Genomic DNA, 15,357 nt, shown 5'->3' with positions numbered 1-15,357 from the left:
GGAGTGAAACACATACCCTCCATGGCGAGGAATTTGATCTCTTTGAGTACCCTTGATTGTGACGGGTACAAGTACAAAGGTGGGAACAAACTTTTGAAGGTATCATCAGGTTCTCTCATTATTATGATTGGTGATATGAATTCTGCGAAATTATATGTCCTTAGAGGTAGCACTTTGCCTGGTATTGCTGCTGCTGTTAGTTCTGATGAATCTAGTAAGACTAACCTTTGGCATAAGCGTCTTGGACATATGAGTGAGCTTGGCATGGCAGAATTGGCAAAGAGAGAGCTAATTGATGGCTGCGATTTTGGTAAGCTTGAGTTCTGTGAGCACTGCATCTTTGGTAAGCATAAAAGAGTAAAATTTAATGCTTCCGTTCATACCACCAAAGGCATTTTAGATTATGTACACGCTGATGTTTGGGGTCCGTCCCGTCGAACTTCTAACGGTGGTGCTAATTACATGCTTACTATTATTGATGATTACTCAAGGAAAGTGTGGCCATATTTCCTGAAACATAAATCTGATGTTTTTAATGCTTTTAAGAAGTGGAAAGTTATGGTAGAAACCCAAACTGAAAAGAAGGTTAAGATACTCCGTACTGACAATGGTATGGAATTTTGTTCAAATGAATTTGATGAGTTTTGCAGCAATGATGGGATGGTAAGACATCATACCATTCCGTACACCCCTCAACAGAATGGCGTGGCTGAACGCATGAACAGGACCATTATTTCGAGGGCTCGCTGCATGTTGTCTAATGCAAAGATGCATAGAAGTTTTTGGGCTGAAGCAGCCTCCACCGCATGTTATCTCATCAACAGGTCACCTTCTGTTCCACTTGATAAGAAAACTCCAATTGAGGTATGGTCTGGTTCGCCTGCTGATTATTCAGATTTGAGAGTTTTCGGTTGCACTGCTTACGCTCATGTTGATAATGGAAAGTTGGAGCCAAGGGCTGTTAAGTGCATCTTCCTTGGTTATGGTTCAGGAGTTAAGGCATATAGATTATGGAATCCTGAAACTAAGAAAATTGTGTTGAGCAGGAATGTCGTTTTTAATGAGGCGGTTATGTTTAATGATAGTCCGTCTACTGATATTTCTGATGCTATTGATTCTCCTGATGTTTCTGATGATGAGCAGCACAGAATTGGCGTGCAGGTGGAGCACGCAAAGGAGAATGAAAATGTGGTTCCTGAAACCAACAATGATGATAATGATGTTCCACCTTCACCACCTTTTGTTCAGCGACAAGGACGGTCTATTGCTGCTGACCGCCCTAAGAGAAATATTGCACCTCCTACACGATTGATTCAAGAATGTGATATTGTTGATTATGCTTTGAGTTGTGCTGAACAGGTGGAGCATGATATTGAACCAACTACATATACTGAAGCCATTGCTTCGGTTGATAAAGAGAAGTGGGTAGGTGCGATGCAAGAAGAGATGCAATCGCTTGAGAAGAATGGCACATGGGATGTTGTGCACTTGCCTAAACAAAAGAAGGCTGTCCGCTGCAAGTGGATATTTAAAAGAAAGGAAGGTTTGTCTCCTAATGAGCCTCCACGGTTTAAGGCAAGGTTAGTAGCAAAAGGTTTCAGTCAAATTCCAGGTGTTGATTATAATGATGTATTCTCCCCGGTTGTGAAGCATAGTTCTATTCGTGCTTTCTTTGGTATTGTTGCTATGCATGATCTTGAGCTTGAGCAGCTAGATGTAAAGACTGCTTTTCTGCATGGTGAGTTGGAGGAGGAGATATATATGGACCAACCTGAAGGTTATGTTGTGCCTGGTAAGGAGGATCTTGTTTGCAAATTAAAGAGGTCCCTTTATGGTCTGAAACAGTCGCCACGACAGTGGTATAAAAGGTTTGATTCATTTATGCTTACACATGGTTTTGAGAGATCTCAGTATGACAGTTGTGTGTATATCAAGTTTGTTAATGGATCACCTATTTATTTGCTGCTATATGTTGATGATATGTTGATTGCTGCCAAGAGCATGAAAGAGATCACTATTTTAAAGAATCAATTAAGTAGTGAGTTTGAGATGAAGGATCTTGGTCCTGCTAAGAAAATACTAGGCATGGAAATTAAAAGGGACAGAAAGTCTAGTTTGTTGTTTCTTAGTCAGGAAAAGTACATTGAGAAAGTTCTTCATCGTTTTAATATGCATGATGCAAAGTCAGTTACTACTCCTATTGCTTCTCATTTCAAGTTGTCAGCTTTGCAATGTCCTAGCTCTGAAGATGATATTGAGTACATGTCTCGAGTTCCCTATTCTAGTGCTGTTGGTTCCTTGATGTATGCCATGGTTTGTTCACGCCCTGATCTGTCATATGCTATGAGTTTGGTCAGTCGATACATGGCTAATCCTGGTAAAGAACATTGGAAAGCTGTTCAGTGGATTTTCAGGTACCTTTGCGGCACATCAAAAGCTTGCTTGAGGTTTGGCAGGATTGGTGAGGGGCTCGCCGGATATGTGGATTCAGATTATGCTGGCGATTTGGATAAGAGAAGGTCCCTCACAGGTTATGTGTTTACCGTTGGTGGATGTGCTGTTAGCTGGAAGGCTACTTTGCAGGATGATGTTGCACAATCTACTACTGAGGCTGAGTACATGGCTATTGCTGAGGCAGGTAAAGAGGCTGTTTGGCTGAAAGGTTTATATGCTGAACTTTGTGGAGATAATTCTTGCATTAAGTTGTTCAGTGACAGTCAAAGTGCTATTTATCTTACTAAAGATCAGATGTTTCATGAGAGGACAAAGCACATTGATATTAAGTACCACGCAATCAGAGATGTGGTTGCAAAAGGTAAAGTGAAGGTATGCAAGATAAGTACTCATGATAATCCTGCTGATATGATGACTAAGCCTGTCCCTGTGTCCAAGTTTGAGCTTTGCTCAAGCTTGGTTGGTATAACTGTTTAGCCCAAGTGGCTATTGGCGCCAGCAAGTGTTTTCTTTGTTGATTCAGGTGATTGTTGAAGTTCATGCTACAAGGAATTTGTCTCAAGGTGGAGTTTGTTATATTGTGATCCAAATTCATATACTAAAGGGAGGCTAACTTCTGACGAGCGGAGCGAGGCCCGTCGCCGGAGGCTTGGGCCGAAGCGTATATATTCCCTGTAAGCCGCCGCTAGGGTTTGCCGCATCATTGTACACCCACGGCGTTTGTAAACACCACCGAAATAGTGAAGTTTTGCTGGCTGGCGCCCGTAGTTTTTCCCTTGTGTGTTGCAAGGGTTTTCCACGTTAAAATCTCGTGTCCTCTGCAGTGTTTTACTTTTCGTTCTTCGTTTATTGTGCATCTCGATTATAACAGCAATTAAGAGATGGAATTGATAGTAGCGAAGCACTAAGCGTGGAAGCCTGGAAGGTGGTCATCAATTCATCATCTCACACGGCTGCATGCGAGCGAGAATGGGAAGAGACAAAACACAATTTTTGCATGACCTACGTAAATTCCAGCAAAAAAAAAAATCGATGTGCTGGGTTGCTACCTCTGATGTGGCATGAAAAATAAGTTAGTGGAGTGGATGTGGTGGGCCTGCTGACGTGGCATAGCTGTATGTGAAAAGAAATGTGATCACCTATTAAGAATAGAAAGATATATTTTTTTTGAAACCGAGGCAAAAGCTTTGTCTCGTTCATTAATTAAGAAGAAGGTGCCCAGTTTTTAGGAGAAAATCGGGCAAAAACCTACAACCACAGGGCCAAGCCCACACAAGCAACACTTACACACTCCCGCAACCGAGTCTAACAAGAGACCCGAACAACAAAGCCCCACCCACTCAAGTGAATACAAGAGAACACAATGTGACCCGAACAAGCACCGCGCCAACAAAGACTACCGTGACATTGGGGGGCCCATCAATCAATTGTGGATCCAGGGTATGCAGTAGCCAACGTGGCAAGAAAGTCACAAACCTCTCTGGCGACGATGGCACCGGGTACCGCAGCCAACAACCCTGACTTAGCAACCCCATCACCAAAAGGGGCTACAAGCATGCCGACTGCGGCGTCAACAACATCACTCTTCTCAGAGCCAAGAGCGTGACTCAACGGAGATGCCACAACTGAGATCTCGTGCAAATCATTCCTCACTTCATTGGCGCAAGGAGGCATAACCACAACACCACACAACTTCTGGAGCTCAGGCATGACCTGCATGACTGGGGCCATGACCACCGAGCATGCCCCAACACGAGGAGAGAAACAACCATAGAGGTATGTGACACCAGACATTCAGCAAGTTTCACCTTATAATAGTAAAGATTGCTAGTCTATCAAGTTCGCGTACACCGAAAATATGACTAAAAAATCCACAGAATAGTTGTTGAAATGGTCGATCGGGATTATGTTCCCATACATACCTTAGTTTGAGAACTCAACGGACGAAAATGTGACCGGATTAACGGAGCGAGTAAAACAAGTACAGTCGTACTGATCTTTAGTGAACATACTAATTCAGATGCAGATGAAGGAGACCAGATTGCTGGGGCCGACCTAATTCGGATGCAGGAGTACTTACTAGAGTATACTACTTTGAGAAACATATTGATCAGCTTAATTAACCAAGCACGCTGTAGATAATTTCCATTTTACGAAGGATTGCTGATGCCCGATCCTGGACGACCTTCCACGCGTCGTTTACATGCCGCTCCTCCGTGAGCGTGCTTCCGATGGCGCACCTGAGCATGTAGATGCCGCCGACGTTTGCGGAGCTCATGTAGGGGCCCGGGGTGGCCGCGTTCACCTCCTCAAGCAGTCTCCGGTTAAGCTGGTTGGCCGTCTTCTCGCCGCCGAGCTTCTCCGGAGACCTGAGGCGGAAGCACACCAACGCGAAGTGCCTCTCGGTCACCACCTCGAACCTCGCGTCGGCTCTCACCATGCCCTCGAACGCCTCGGCCATGCGCAGGTGCGAGCGGATGTGGTCGCGCAGGCCGTCGACGCCGTAGCAGCGGAGCACTAGCCAGATCTTGAGCGCCCGGAAGCGGCGAGTGAGGGTGATGGTCCAGTCCTTGTAGTCCACCACGCCGTGCCCCTCCGCCGCCGCGTCCTTGAGGATGTACTCCTGCTCCGTGCCCAGCGCCGCCACCAGCGCGCACGGCTTCTTCACCCACATGGCGCAGCAGTCGTTATTGGCGAGGAGCCACTTGTGGGGGTTCATGCTGAACGAGTCCACGAACTCCATGCCGTCGATCACGTGGCGGAACTCCGGGCACACCAGCGCGGAGCCGGCGTAGGCGGCGTCCACGTGTACCCAGACGCCGTGAGATGCGGCGACGGCGCAGAGCTCACCGACAGGGTCGACGGCGGTCGTCTGGGTGGTCCCAACAGTGGCACACAAGAACAGCGGGACCAGGCCGGCGTCAACGTCAGCCTGCATGGCGGCTTGTAGCTCCGTGGGCGAGAGCGCGAACATGTCTCCATGGTACGTCTGTACCTCGCGGCAGTGGTCGCGCTGGATCCCGGCGATGCGCGCAGCCTTGCGGAAGGAGAAGTGGGTCTGGTCGGAGCAGTAGACGACGAGGTCGCCGATCCTGTTCCCTCCGATCTCCGCCAGCTTCTGGTCCCTCGCGGAGACGAGGGCGCACAGTATGGCCTCGCAGGTCGTGCCCAGAAACGTACCCCCGCCGCCTCCTGTAAACAAAAGGCTCTCTGGCAAGTGCAGCGCCTTGCCGAGCCAGTCCACGACCACCATCTCGAGCTCCGTGGCAGCCGGCGAGGCGGCCCAGGTAAAGGGGACGACATTGATGCCGGCGATGAGCGCCTCCCCGAGGGCGCCGACGGTGCTGCTTGACGCCGGGAAGTGCGCGAAGTGGCGAGGGCTCTGCCAGTGCGTCATTCCCGGCAGCAACAGGTCCCGGACGTCCTGCAGCGCCGACCCGAACGCGTCGGGCCCTGGACGGCGCGGCGCGTCCGTGGGAAGCACGTCGCGCAGGAAGCCGGGCGTGACGCTGGGGTGCACGGGGTAGTCGCCCATGCGGGCATAGTAGTCGGCGATGAAGTCGATAACCTGATGGCCCTGGCGCCGGAACTCCTCAGCGTCGAGAACGTTGGGGCACTGCAGCTTCTGCTGCGGCGCGTCCACCATCACCGGCGCCGCGGGGAGGGCGCCATTGTCGGTTGCAACGTCGACGGTGACGAAGCAGTGCGACGGTGGGGCCATGTTCGGAATGTGGCAGAATAACAAACTTGACGGATCAAGCTGCAGGGTCAAGGAATTAATAGGCCTGCCGCGCTGCTAGCTACCAGCTTCGTACTCACCTTTGGAGATGTCGACTGGTGCTATATATAATTCAGAACGACTCCGATAGGTATTTATACAGCTAGCTGGAATGCCCAGTCACGCGCAGGTCGTTCTTCCGTAATGCAAGTGGGCCGTAATATGTGTATCGCATCAAATTAATTGGTTGTGTGGACTAAATAGCACATTTGACACGAATTGATGTGGCCAAAGGGAGCTACGGAGAAAATATATCAGTACTGATCACTGTCGAGCTAGCGACTCCAAAGTCCGAACTACTCCTACATGTTCGTGTATTAGGTTCTCACCGCCGTATGGCGTGCCGGACGCCCCGCCACAAACTACAGCACCACGCGCCCGAACGACAGCCGGCTAGCCAGCAAACGCGGTAGACAGGAAATAGACACGAGGGAGCCAGCGAGCTGACGTAAACGGATGAAGATTATTTTTAATGTGTCCATGCCTCCCCTCCAGGGCGACTCGGGGAGGAACACTAATCCTCCCCCGCCGCCTCCTTCCCCCCCCCCCCCCCCCCCCCCTCCTCCCTTCTCGCCGTCCCCTGAGGCTGCCGCCGGCGAAGCCTGGCGCAGCCGGTGATGGGGGAGGCGGGTATCCGCGCGTGGTCCCCTAGTGCGGCGGTAGGAGGCACGCCTCCGCGCCGGAGGGATGGTCCCGGTACCTGCCGGTCGGTGGCGGCGCGGCCTCTCATCCCGCCTTCGCCACGGCCTCGTCGGGCGGGCGGTGATGGGGGCGGCGGCGCGGCGCTAGAGCCATGGCAGCGCGGCCCTCTCCTCTGTTCCTCGCCGCGGCCTCGCCAGGCGGGCGGTGATGGGGGCGGCGTAGCGGCCCCGGATCCTAGCGGTGCGGTCATCTCCTCCTTCCTCACCTCGGCATCGCCGGGCGAGTGGGGATGGGGGTGGATCCCCTACTACTCCTCTTCAAGGTCTGGGGCCACGGCACCAAGAGCGGCGGCCACTAGTGGAAAATGGGGCTTTTCACCGGTTGGTAAGGGTCATATGCACCGGATGCCCAACCTGTGCAACGCATCCGGTGCAAAAGCCCCCCCCCCCCCCCCTTCTGCACCGGTTTAGTTGCGAACCGGTGCTAAAGGGGGCACCACGTGGCTGCCGGGCGCCCGAGCGAGAGGACCTTTAGTCTACCGCGGCAGGAAAACGCCCCAAAACGCTGCCGCGGTAGAACCCCGCTACCGTAAAAAAAATCGAATTATTTTCCACTTCCTCTTTTTTTCTTTTTTTTCAGAATTTCTAATATTTTAGTTATCTCACAAGTTTAGTCTCTAACTACCCTTATCTCTAGTCCAATTACTTACTCATGTTCAAACTTCCCGCTCGGTCACCCATTCTCCCACTACTCTAGCACTAACACGCTTAATTTCCAAGTTCTTTTCCGTCTCACATTCAAGTGCTTCGCGCGCATGTATGTGATACTAGTATCATATCAATCCTATTAACATGTTGGTCGATGTCATATTTCTTTATTTTTTGAATTTCAAATAATTCTTTTAATAAACAAAAGTAATGATATAATAATAATCTTGAATAAATAAATAAAAATTAACTTTATAATTTGTATTATTTTTAATTACTTTTAATTATTTTCATTTTTTTGCCAAACCTAAAACCTAAAAATTTGAAAATCTTATAATTTGCTAAAAGTAATAGTAATCTTTATGCAGAATACAATTATTAATTTTAATTTTAAAAAATAAAAAAATATATAATCCTAAATTTCTAGCAAAAAACTAAAATCTTCCTGCTTTCATATTTTAATTTGGAATTTTGAAAATCTAAAAATTGGCTAACCGGGTAAACCCAGGTGAATTCGGATGTAACTTTTTCCCATGATGATTTTGATATATTATACTTTTTTTCCGACGTCGTATGCAAAAGTTAATGCGGTTTTACAATTTTTCAAACCTTTTTTTGCAAAAAAAAGTGAAAATTTGAATATCTTGATTTCACCTAATAGTAGATTGCATAACATACAAGAATATGAAAACATGGTGCTAACACAAACCGGTGCTAAAGGGTTCGCGGCTGTCCGCACGAACCGATGCTAATGCCGCGGCTGGTCCCCTGGACGTCCAGACCGCACAAACCGGTGCTAATGACCCCTTTAGCACCGGTTTGTGCCAAATCTGGTGCTAATGCTCTTTGGAGCAAAAAACCAAAGCCCTTTTTTCTACTAGTGGGCCCTGGATGGCGATGGCGGTGACGGCGTCGACCTGGTGGCAGGTAGCGGGCGTCAGGTGCCGCTGACCGTGGCACCGTGGTGGTGGTCTTCTCTCTCGTCGAAGGAGATCGGCTAGTTGTGTGGCTAGTTGTGGCGGATCTTGCGATCCGTCGCCTAGCTCCCGATGGCGAGGCGCAGCTGCCGGTGAAAGCCGGCCTGGACTTCGGTCATGGCGGGTGATGGTGGCGTGTTTCGTCGTTACCTTGTTGAAGGCATTGTCTCTGTAGTCTGCGTTCTTCGCCTGGGCTGCTCCAGGGGAAACCCTACACCCGGGTCTCCCGGATCGGACGATGGCGGCACGCAATGCCGTTCTCCCTATTGGGTGTATCGTTTTTGGAGCAGATAACGGATGGCGGTGGTGCTGAGGTGGAGCAGTGTGTTTTTGCTATGTCGGCGTCATCGAGTCGCCGCGGCATGGTGCAGTGGTGTCTCGGGACAGATGCAGTGTGATGGACACGCGCAGGATGGTAGAGTCGTCTGGCGCCGTGGCGGCATCGATGGAAGGCCTGGCATGGTCAATGCGATGATCTCTCTTCAAGATAGAGTCGAGGAAGACAGCGATAGCAACTTATATGGCGTGTGCGTCGGCGTATGCTGAGAGTCTGCTTGACTGGATGTGTTTCTCATCTGCTATTGGGCGGCCTGGAAAGGCATTTGGTTTTTGGATGATATGAGTTGGTGAATTGTCGCTCCTTTCATCCCTATGTAGGTTTAGCAAGGTGGCTTCGAGTTTTATCTTTTGTATTGCTCTTGTAAGGTGTTGTGAATAATCTAATAAAAAAGTCGTGTGCATCCTTGGATGTAGAAGCTGGGGCGATATTTTCCCCATTTCGAAAAAAATGCCAACAAGGATATAGCCCAACGGTGCAACCCAAGCGGATCAAGCACCGCGTATCGATTTGTGCTAACCGATTTTAAGACATATTTGGGTTGGAAATAAAATCGGTTGCATGGATAGTGCCCATGCAAGCATCTATGTGCTGTCTTTCCCAGGTCCTCCAATCATTAGCACACTTCAGGACTACACCCGAATATACTACTCCCTCGTTCTTGCAACACCACCACATCGCCGCTCCATTGTTAGAGCCACCCGATTTGGCCGCTTTGGCCACAACGTTACGCCGTCTTCGTCCTAGTGTCCACCGCCACATCGGGCCACGTTCACGTGGGGCTACCATGGCAATGATCATGGGTTTTGGGGAAGAAGCGCGTTGGGTGGTTTCGTCGACTTACAAGCAACACAAGGGACTCCATTTACCCAACTTCAGACCCCCGAATGGAAAACCCTATGTGATGCTTGTTTATTCTTGATTGATCCATGAGTTACTGGGTGCCTTGATGGCTATGGTGATGGAGTTTTGTTTATGGTGTAGCATAGCTAGAGTTTCAAATAGAACGCTCGGAGGCCCCTCCCAGCCTTTATATAGGAGGCTAGGTCTCAGGTACAATATGACCGAGTAGAGTACAAGTTAGGGTTTTCCTCTCTCGGGCTTGATGTTGCCCCGCATGCAAGGTTCCTGGGATTTAGCTCCGTAGTAACTACCAATACTTCTTGGGATTCACAATCCTTACGTGGGCTTCTAGCTAGACCGCACCCTGTATGGTAACAGCGGGAACTCAATAGAGTATGCCCACCTCACACGTAGTTTGTGGGGATGGTTGCCTTTTCCGGTGTCATCCAAAATCTGGCCAGGACATGTCAACTTTGCCATCCGTAGGCTCATACGCGCCTGCCAATATCGGCGCCAGTACATGTTCATCCATTTTCGCTACCGAATTTGAGATACGATCTCTGCCTAGCATATACATTGATATAATAACCATTATATGCCCATTTTCATGATGTGGTACATAGATGGACAATAGCTAGATCAAATTCTTCTACAATCATTAAGTCTATACATCATCGGATGTCGAGTCCGACGGTGATGCCACTTGTACGTGCGATCATGTACAACATGATCATTGAGGAGAAGCATGATACTAACCTCATGACCAAGGTGAAAGTGCATGCTGTCCCCATGTGTGGTTTTGGTAATTAATGATAATCCCTATGGACTAATGTTTGCATTGAGTCATATTTGTATGATTTGTCCATAGGCAATACTTGAACCATATGTTGGCTTCAAGGTTGCAATAAGAACAAAATGAAGAAGATGAAGTGTCAAGTATGTCTTGAATAAGAAGATGGAGTGAGATCTCATGGGTATCTTCAAGGCATCAACATAAGAAAGCAAGAAACAAAGAAACAAAGAAGAAATGGTGTGCAAGTTCAAGATGAGCTTGGAGCTTGCCATCCATATGATGATATTAGATATGTGCGTATGGCAAGTGTGTCTTGAAGAATAAGATGGAGTGGTAACTCATGTATACCTTCAAGACATCAACATGTTCAAGAATGAAGGAATGAAGTGCAAGTTCAAGATGAGCATCTAGAAGATATCACATTATTGAAGCTTGCCATTCTTATGGTCATCGTGGATATGTGAAGATGCGTCGAAGAAGAAGCTTTCCCATAGTGGATTATGGGGGAGCAATCTGCAAGGATTCATCAAGCAAGCATAATCAAGAAAGGTTTTCCAAATTGAGATGGACAAGATGGTCATCATCAACCTCAAGTGGAATATGCGCAAGGAAAATGTATGATCTTGATAGGGTTTCTTTCTTACCCTCTTGTGGTGCAGTTGGGAGACCACTTTATAGCATAGGTAGCGCCGTACTCTCAAGAGGGCTCTCGAGTAAGTAACTTGGTCGTATCGTTCGGAGAGAGATCAAACCTTTGCATCCTTGCATAAACTTTCTTGGTTTTTATTTGGTTCTTATCCATGTGATGTTTTACATCTTTTGATTATTCTTATGGCAAGCTCTAGTTCATCGAAAACAGATTTTGCACGGAAATCTTGTTGCATTTTCAAGGTCGTAGGCTTCACCGGTATGTCTTTATATATAGGTCAAATATTTCATCGTTTGTTTCTATTTCCATTAATGTACCATGATGGTTCCCTGCATGATCTTGTAGAGCTTATTATTAGCTTCGGAACGAGCCCAAAATCATCAAAATCGCTGGCTGGATGCTCAAATTATGATTGTTCTCATTTCGTTGTCTCTGCCAGTTCTCAAGGGGCCGGAATAACCCAGCCCTCCAAAAATGGTTAAATACTTTGAGAGAATTACTTATTTGACACTACTTAAAGTTTCAGTTCCGTATTTAACCCTGGAATTTTTTTCTTCCCTATTTGACATCTAAACTTTGTTTTCTTCCTTATATGACACTGCCGTCAATTTTGTTAACTCCATCCGTTACCATTGTTTTTTTGGACCATTATACCCTTGCCTCAGTTGACATAGACGAAATTAGAAAAAAAAAAAAAGGAAAAGGCTTGATTCGATGCAGAAACTGTCGTCTCGCGCGGCTAAAGTAGCTACTTAATCTTCGCGTTCGTAGCTAGTTTAGATTGTTGCTTTTTCCAAGCTAGCTCCGTCTGCCGCATGCACGCGCGCAGCTAGCATCTACCTTCTCTTGCTTTTTTTAGTGCATGCACATGCACAAGCGCAGCTCAACGCGCAGCTAGCTATTAGCAGCATTCTTTATGTTTTAGTTCACCCGTTATGCATTTTTCTATTTTTAATTGCTCTAAAATTAGTGCTCTCATACATGAACAAGTGCAGATCAAGAACATGCTTCAATCAACTTGAGCTAACTTCTATCGAGAGTTCTCTGCCCATATCCTACTATTTTGGCATATGTAAAAAATTGGTCACATACTGAACTAGGGGCAGAAACGTCATTTTACGTTTCAAGCTAACACTATTAGTGCTCATAATGCACTAGAGTGCCATATGGGGAAGAAAATGAAGTTTACATGTCAAATAGGGAAGAAAAAGTTTTCCAGAGCCAAATAAGGAATTGAGACTTTAGGTAGTGTCAAATAAGGAATTCTTTCAAATACTTTAGGGCGTGAGCCCCATTTTGCCCCCCCCCCCCCCCCCCCCCATATTTTGGCCAGATATTTTATCTTGGGAGCCGGATAATCCGGCCTGGGAAACCCCAACGGCCATATTTCGTGGGAACTATAAATAGCATCCTTCTTCCCCAAAAATCGGGTGGCTTCTATTGCTCTCTCTCTCTCTCCCCCTCCATTTTTGACATTATGAAGTTTCCTCTATCTCTCAACCCCACCATGATTCTTGCCCCCATTTGAGGAAAGAAAGAGAGGACATATAGATCTACATTTCTACCAATCAAATCCCTCTCGTTGTGAAGGGAATCTACTATATCTAGATCTTGGAGAATTTGGTGTTCTCCCCTTTGTTCTTCCTATCTTATTACCCTAGTAGATTTGTTGGAATTTGAGAGAGAAGTATTTGCGCATCTTAGTGGTGTTCTTGCCATTGCATTTGGTGCATTGGTTTGAGTTATCTGCGGTGATACGTGGAGGTGAAAGTTCGTGAGATATTATCTTCAGAGCTTGTTCCCGGATCTTGTTCATCTTGGGTATTTGGACACTAGACGGCTTTGAGGCCTTTGTGGATATTTCTTGGGAGCCTCCAATTAAGTTGTGGATGTGTGCTCCAAGCTTTGTGTAAGACCCGATTTCTGCCTCGAAGGAAATCCCATAGTGGAACCATGACCTAGACCTTTGTGGCAAGGGTCGCCGAAAAATAATGTGAGGCACTTGTGGCATTCGGTGTGTGGTTTGCTATTGCATCTTGGCGTGAGGCCTTTATGGCATTGGTGTGCATCGCGCAACCATATCTCAAGGTGAGGCCTCTTGTGGCGCTCGGGAAGCACTAAGCGACCGCACCTCCCCAATGGAGATTAGCACCCGCAAAAGTGTGAACTTCAGGATAAATTATTGTCTTCACGTGCCTCCGTTATCTCTATACCCAAGCTATTTACTGATGCTCTTTTCTTTTGTGATAGCATTCGTTTGAAGTTATATATCTTCCTATCACATAGTTGCGTTTCTTGCTTAGCATAAGTGGTTGGTGCACAACCATAGTATATAAGCTTTGAGCTTGACAAAGTAAACATTAGTTTTATTCCGCATTTGTTAAGAACATCTCATAAAAGTTTTAAATCGCCTATTCACATCCCCCACTCCCTCTAGGCAGCATCCGTGTCCTTTCACAAGGGTGGAAATTTCAGGGTGTACCGGTTGAGCCTGCACCCAGGGCAACATCGTTTGAACAATTCCTCCATGTGTATCATGATATCGATGATCGGAACACTCACAACCAATTTCAAGCATATTTGATTAAGAATATGTGGGCTCACATAGGAAATAGTTAGTCATATCCTCTCATTTTATTTATATTTATTTCTTGTAAACTATGTTTGATAGTTACCTATGTTGTTTATTTGCTTGTGAAATGCGTGAGGGGGATGGGAAAAAAATTGTTTCTATTTGAAAAATGGGCCAAAATTGAACTAACCATAAACTACAATATTGATTTCTATTTAAAATGGTTTAACTTCGGGAAAATTAGGGAAAATGGGCCAAAATGTCTAGCACACATCAAATGAGGTGCCCCGATGGGTCTACCCTACCCCTAACAGACCATGGGAGGAAGGACATGGGCCGCCCCAAACATATCAAAGCAATTAAATTTGGTGTCTGAAATAGATTGACCCGCTAAAGATGCCTTAACAGTTTTATTTCCTCTCGGGGGACATGAGTCATCATATCAGTGGCACCTAATGAGAGTTTCCTCTGCCCATCCATTTTGCATTTGAAATCCACTTATGTTATGCTGAAAATTTGAAACTTAATACATATGCTACGCATATTTTTTATTTTACACATAGCACAAATGGATATATTTAAGTTTTAACCTTTTTCTGCACATACGAGCATTTATTATCTACAAGCAGAAACTTTCTTGAAAAGTTTTGAGCTTAAAACACTATTTTCTTGCGTAGTAAAGGATGTGCTTTCCTTTTTTAGATAAGGGAGCATATCCTCATCCTCTGCATCAATAGATGCACACGGGTTTGCTTTATTAAACAAAAAAATACGAGTCCACCAAAATTCAACTATTACATTCAAGGATAAGCTAATGTCGATACATGAATGAAGCATAAGAAAATGCGGCACATAGAAAGCCTATCCATTTGCTATTCTATTAAGATGCCGACATCAAGTAGCCTGGAAAAAGAAGTCCCGAGCAACCACTAGCATCTGGTTGCATGTCCAGTAACCATATCCTCCCGCTGCTCCGGTGGAAGAAGGAAAACCCATTGTTTAATCCAATGAGCAGCACGCTGGATAACCTGTAAAAAATTAGTTCAATTTTTTTATTAAATATAATACCATTCCTATTTCTCCAAATAGACCAATAAAGTGTAAAAAGGCCAATACGAATCTTCTCTTTATCGTTCTTTCGCACACCATTAAGCCATTTACCAAACATATTCGTAATACTCCATTCGTTCCTTTCTATAGTGCCTATAGATTTTTAGCATTTGTTTCATAATATAAGGTTGTAGCTTGGATTTTTTCAATTATCCCCACCACTGGTCAACTCCCACACGACATGCATGAAAAAAAATTCATACATCCATACAAAATAGGAAACAATTAATTGAGATTCCTAATGCATGGCCCCAAGGATTGCTTAGATTTAGGAAACAATATTTTTCTTTCCTTAATTAAACCTGGCTTGCACATATATGGAGGGGTCAACCAGACAAATTTGTGGGATTTGTTATGATAAGTTAGGAAGTTACCGATTTCCCTAATTTTAGTCTGATCTCAAATCGTTCAGCCAGGGGGTCTTGTGTAAAAAATACTCTTGCGCTAATTTCCGTGCCAAAAAACTATAAGGACTACATAATGGAAAAGGGAGTA

General features: G+C 46.1%; 1 protein-coding gene across 1 annotated transcript; it reads right to left on the bottom strand.

Moving 5' to 3' along the window:
- Window positions 1–4,313: 4,313 nt before the first annotated feature.
- LOC127344527 (tyrosine decarboxylase) lies at window positions 4,314–6,306 on the bottom strand. The gene has a single exon (XM_051370826.2). The coding sequence runs from the start codon at window positions 6,173–6,175 to the stop codon at window positions 4,574–4,576; it is 1,602 nt and encodes a 533-aa protein (XP_051226786.1). The 5' UTR covers window positions 6,176–6,306; the 3' UTR covers window positions 4,314–4,573.
- Window positions 6,307–15,357: the final 9,051 nt, after the last annotated feature.

The sequence above is a fragment of the Lolium perenne genome, chromosome 3, assembly GCF_019359855.2.
Source record: "Lolium perenne isolate Kyuss_39 chromosome 3, Kyuss_2.0, whole genome shotgun sequence".
NCBI lineage: Eukaryota > Viridiplantae > Streptophyta > Magnoliopsida > Poales > Poaceae > Lolium > Lolium perenne.
This window is presented reverse-complemented; position numbering and strand designations above follow the sequence as displayed.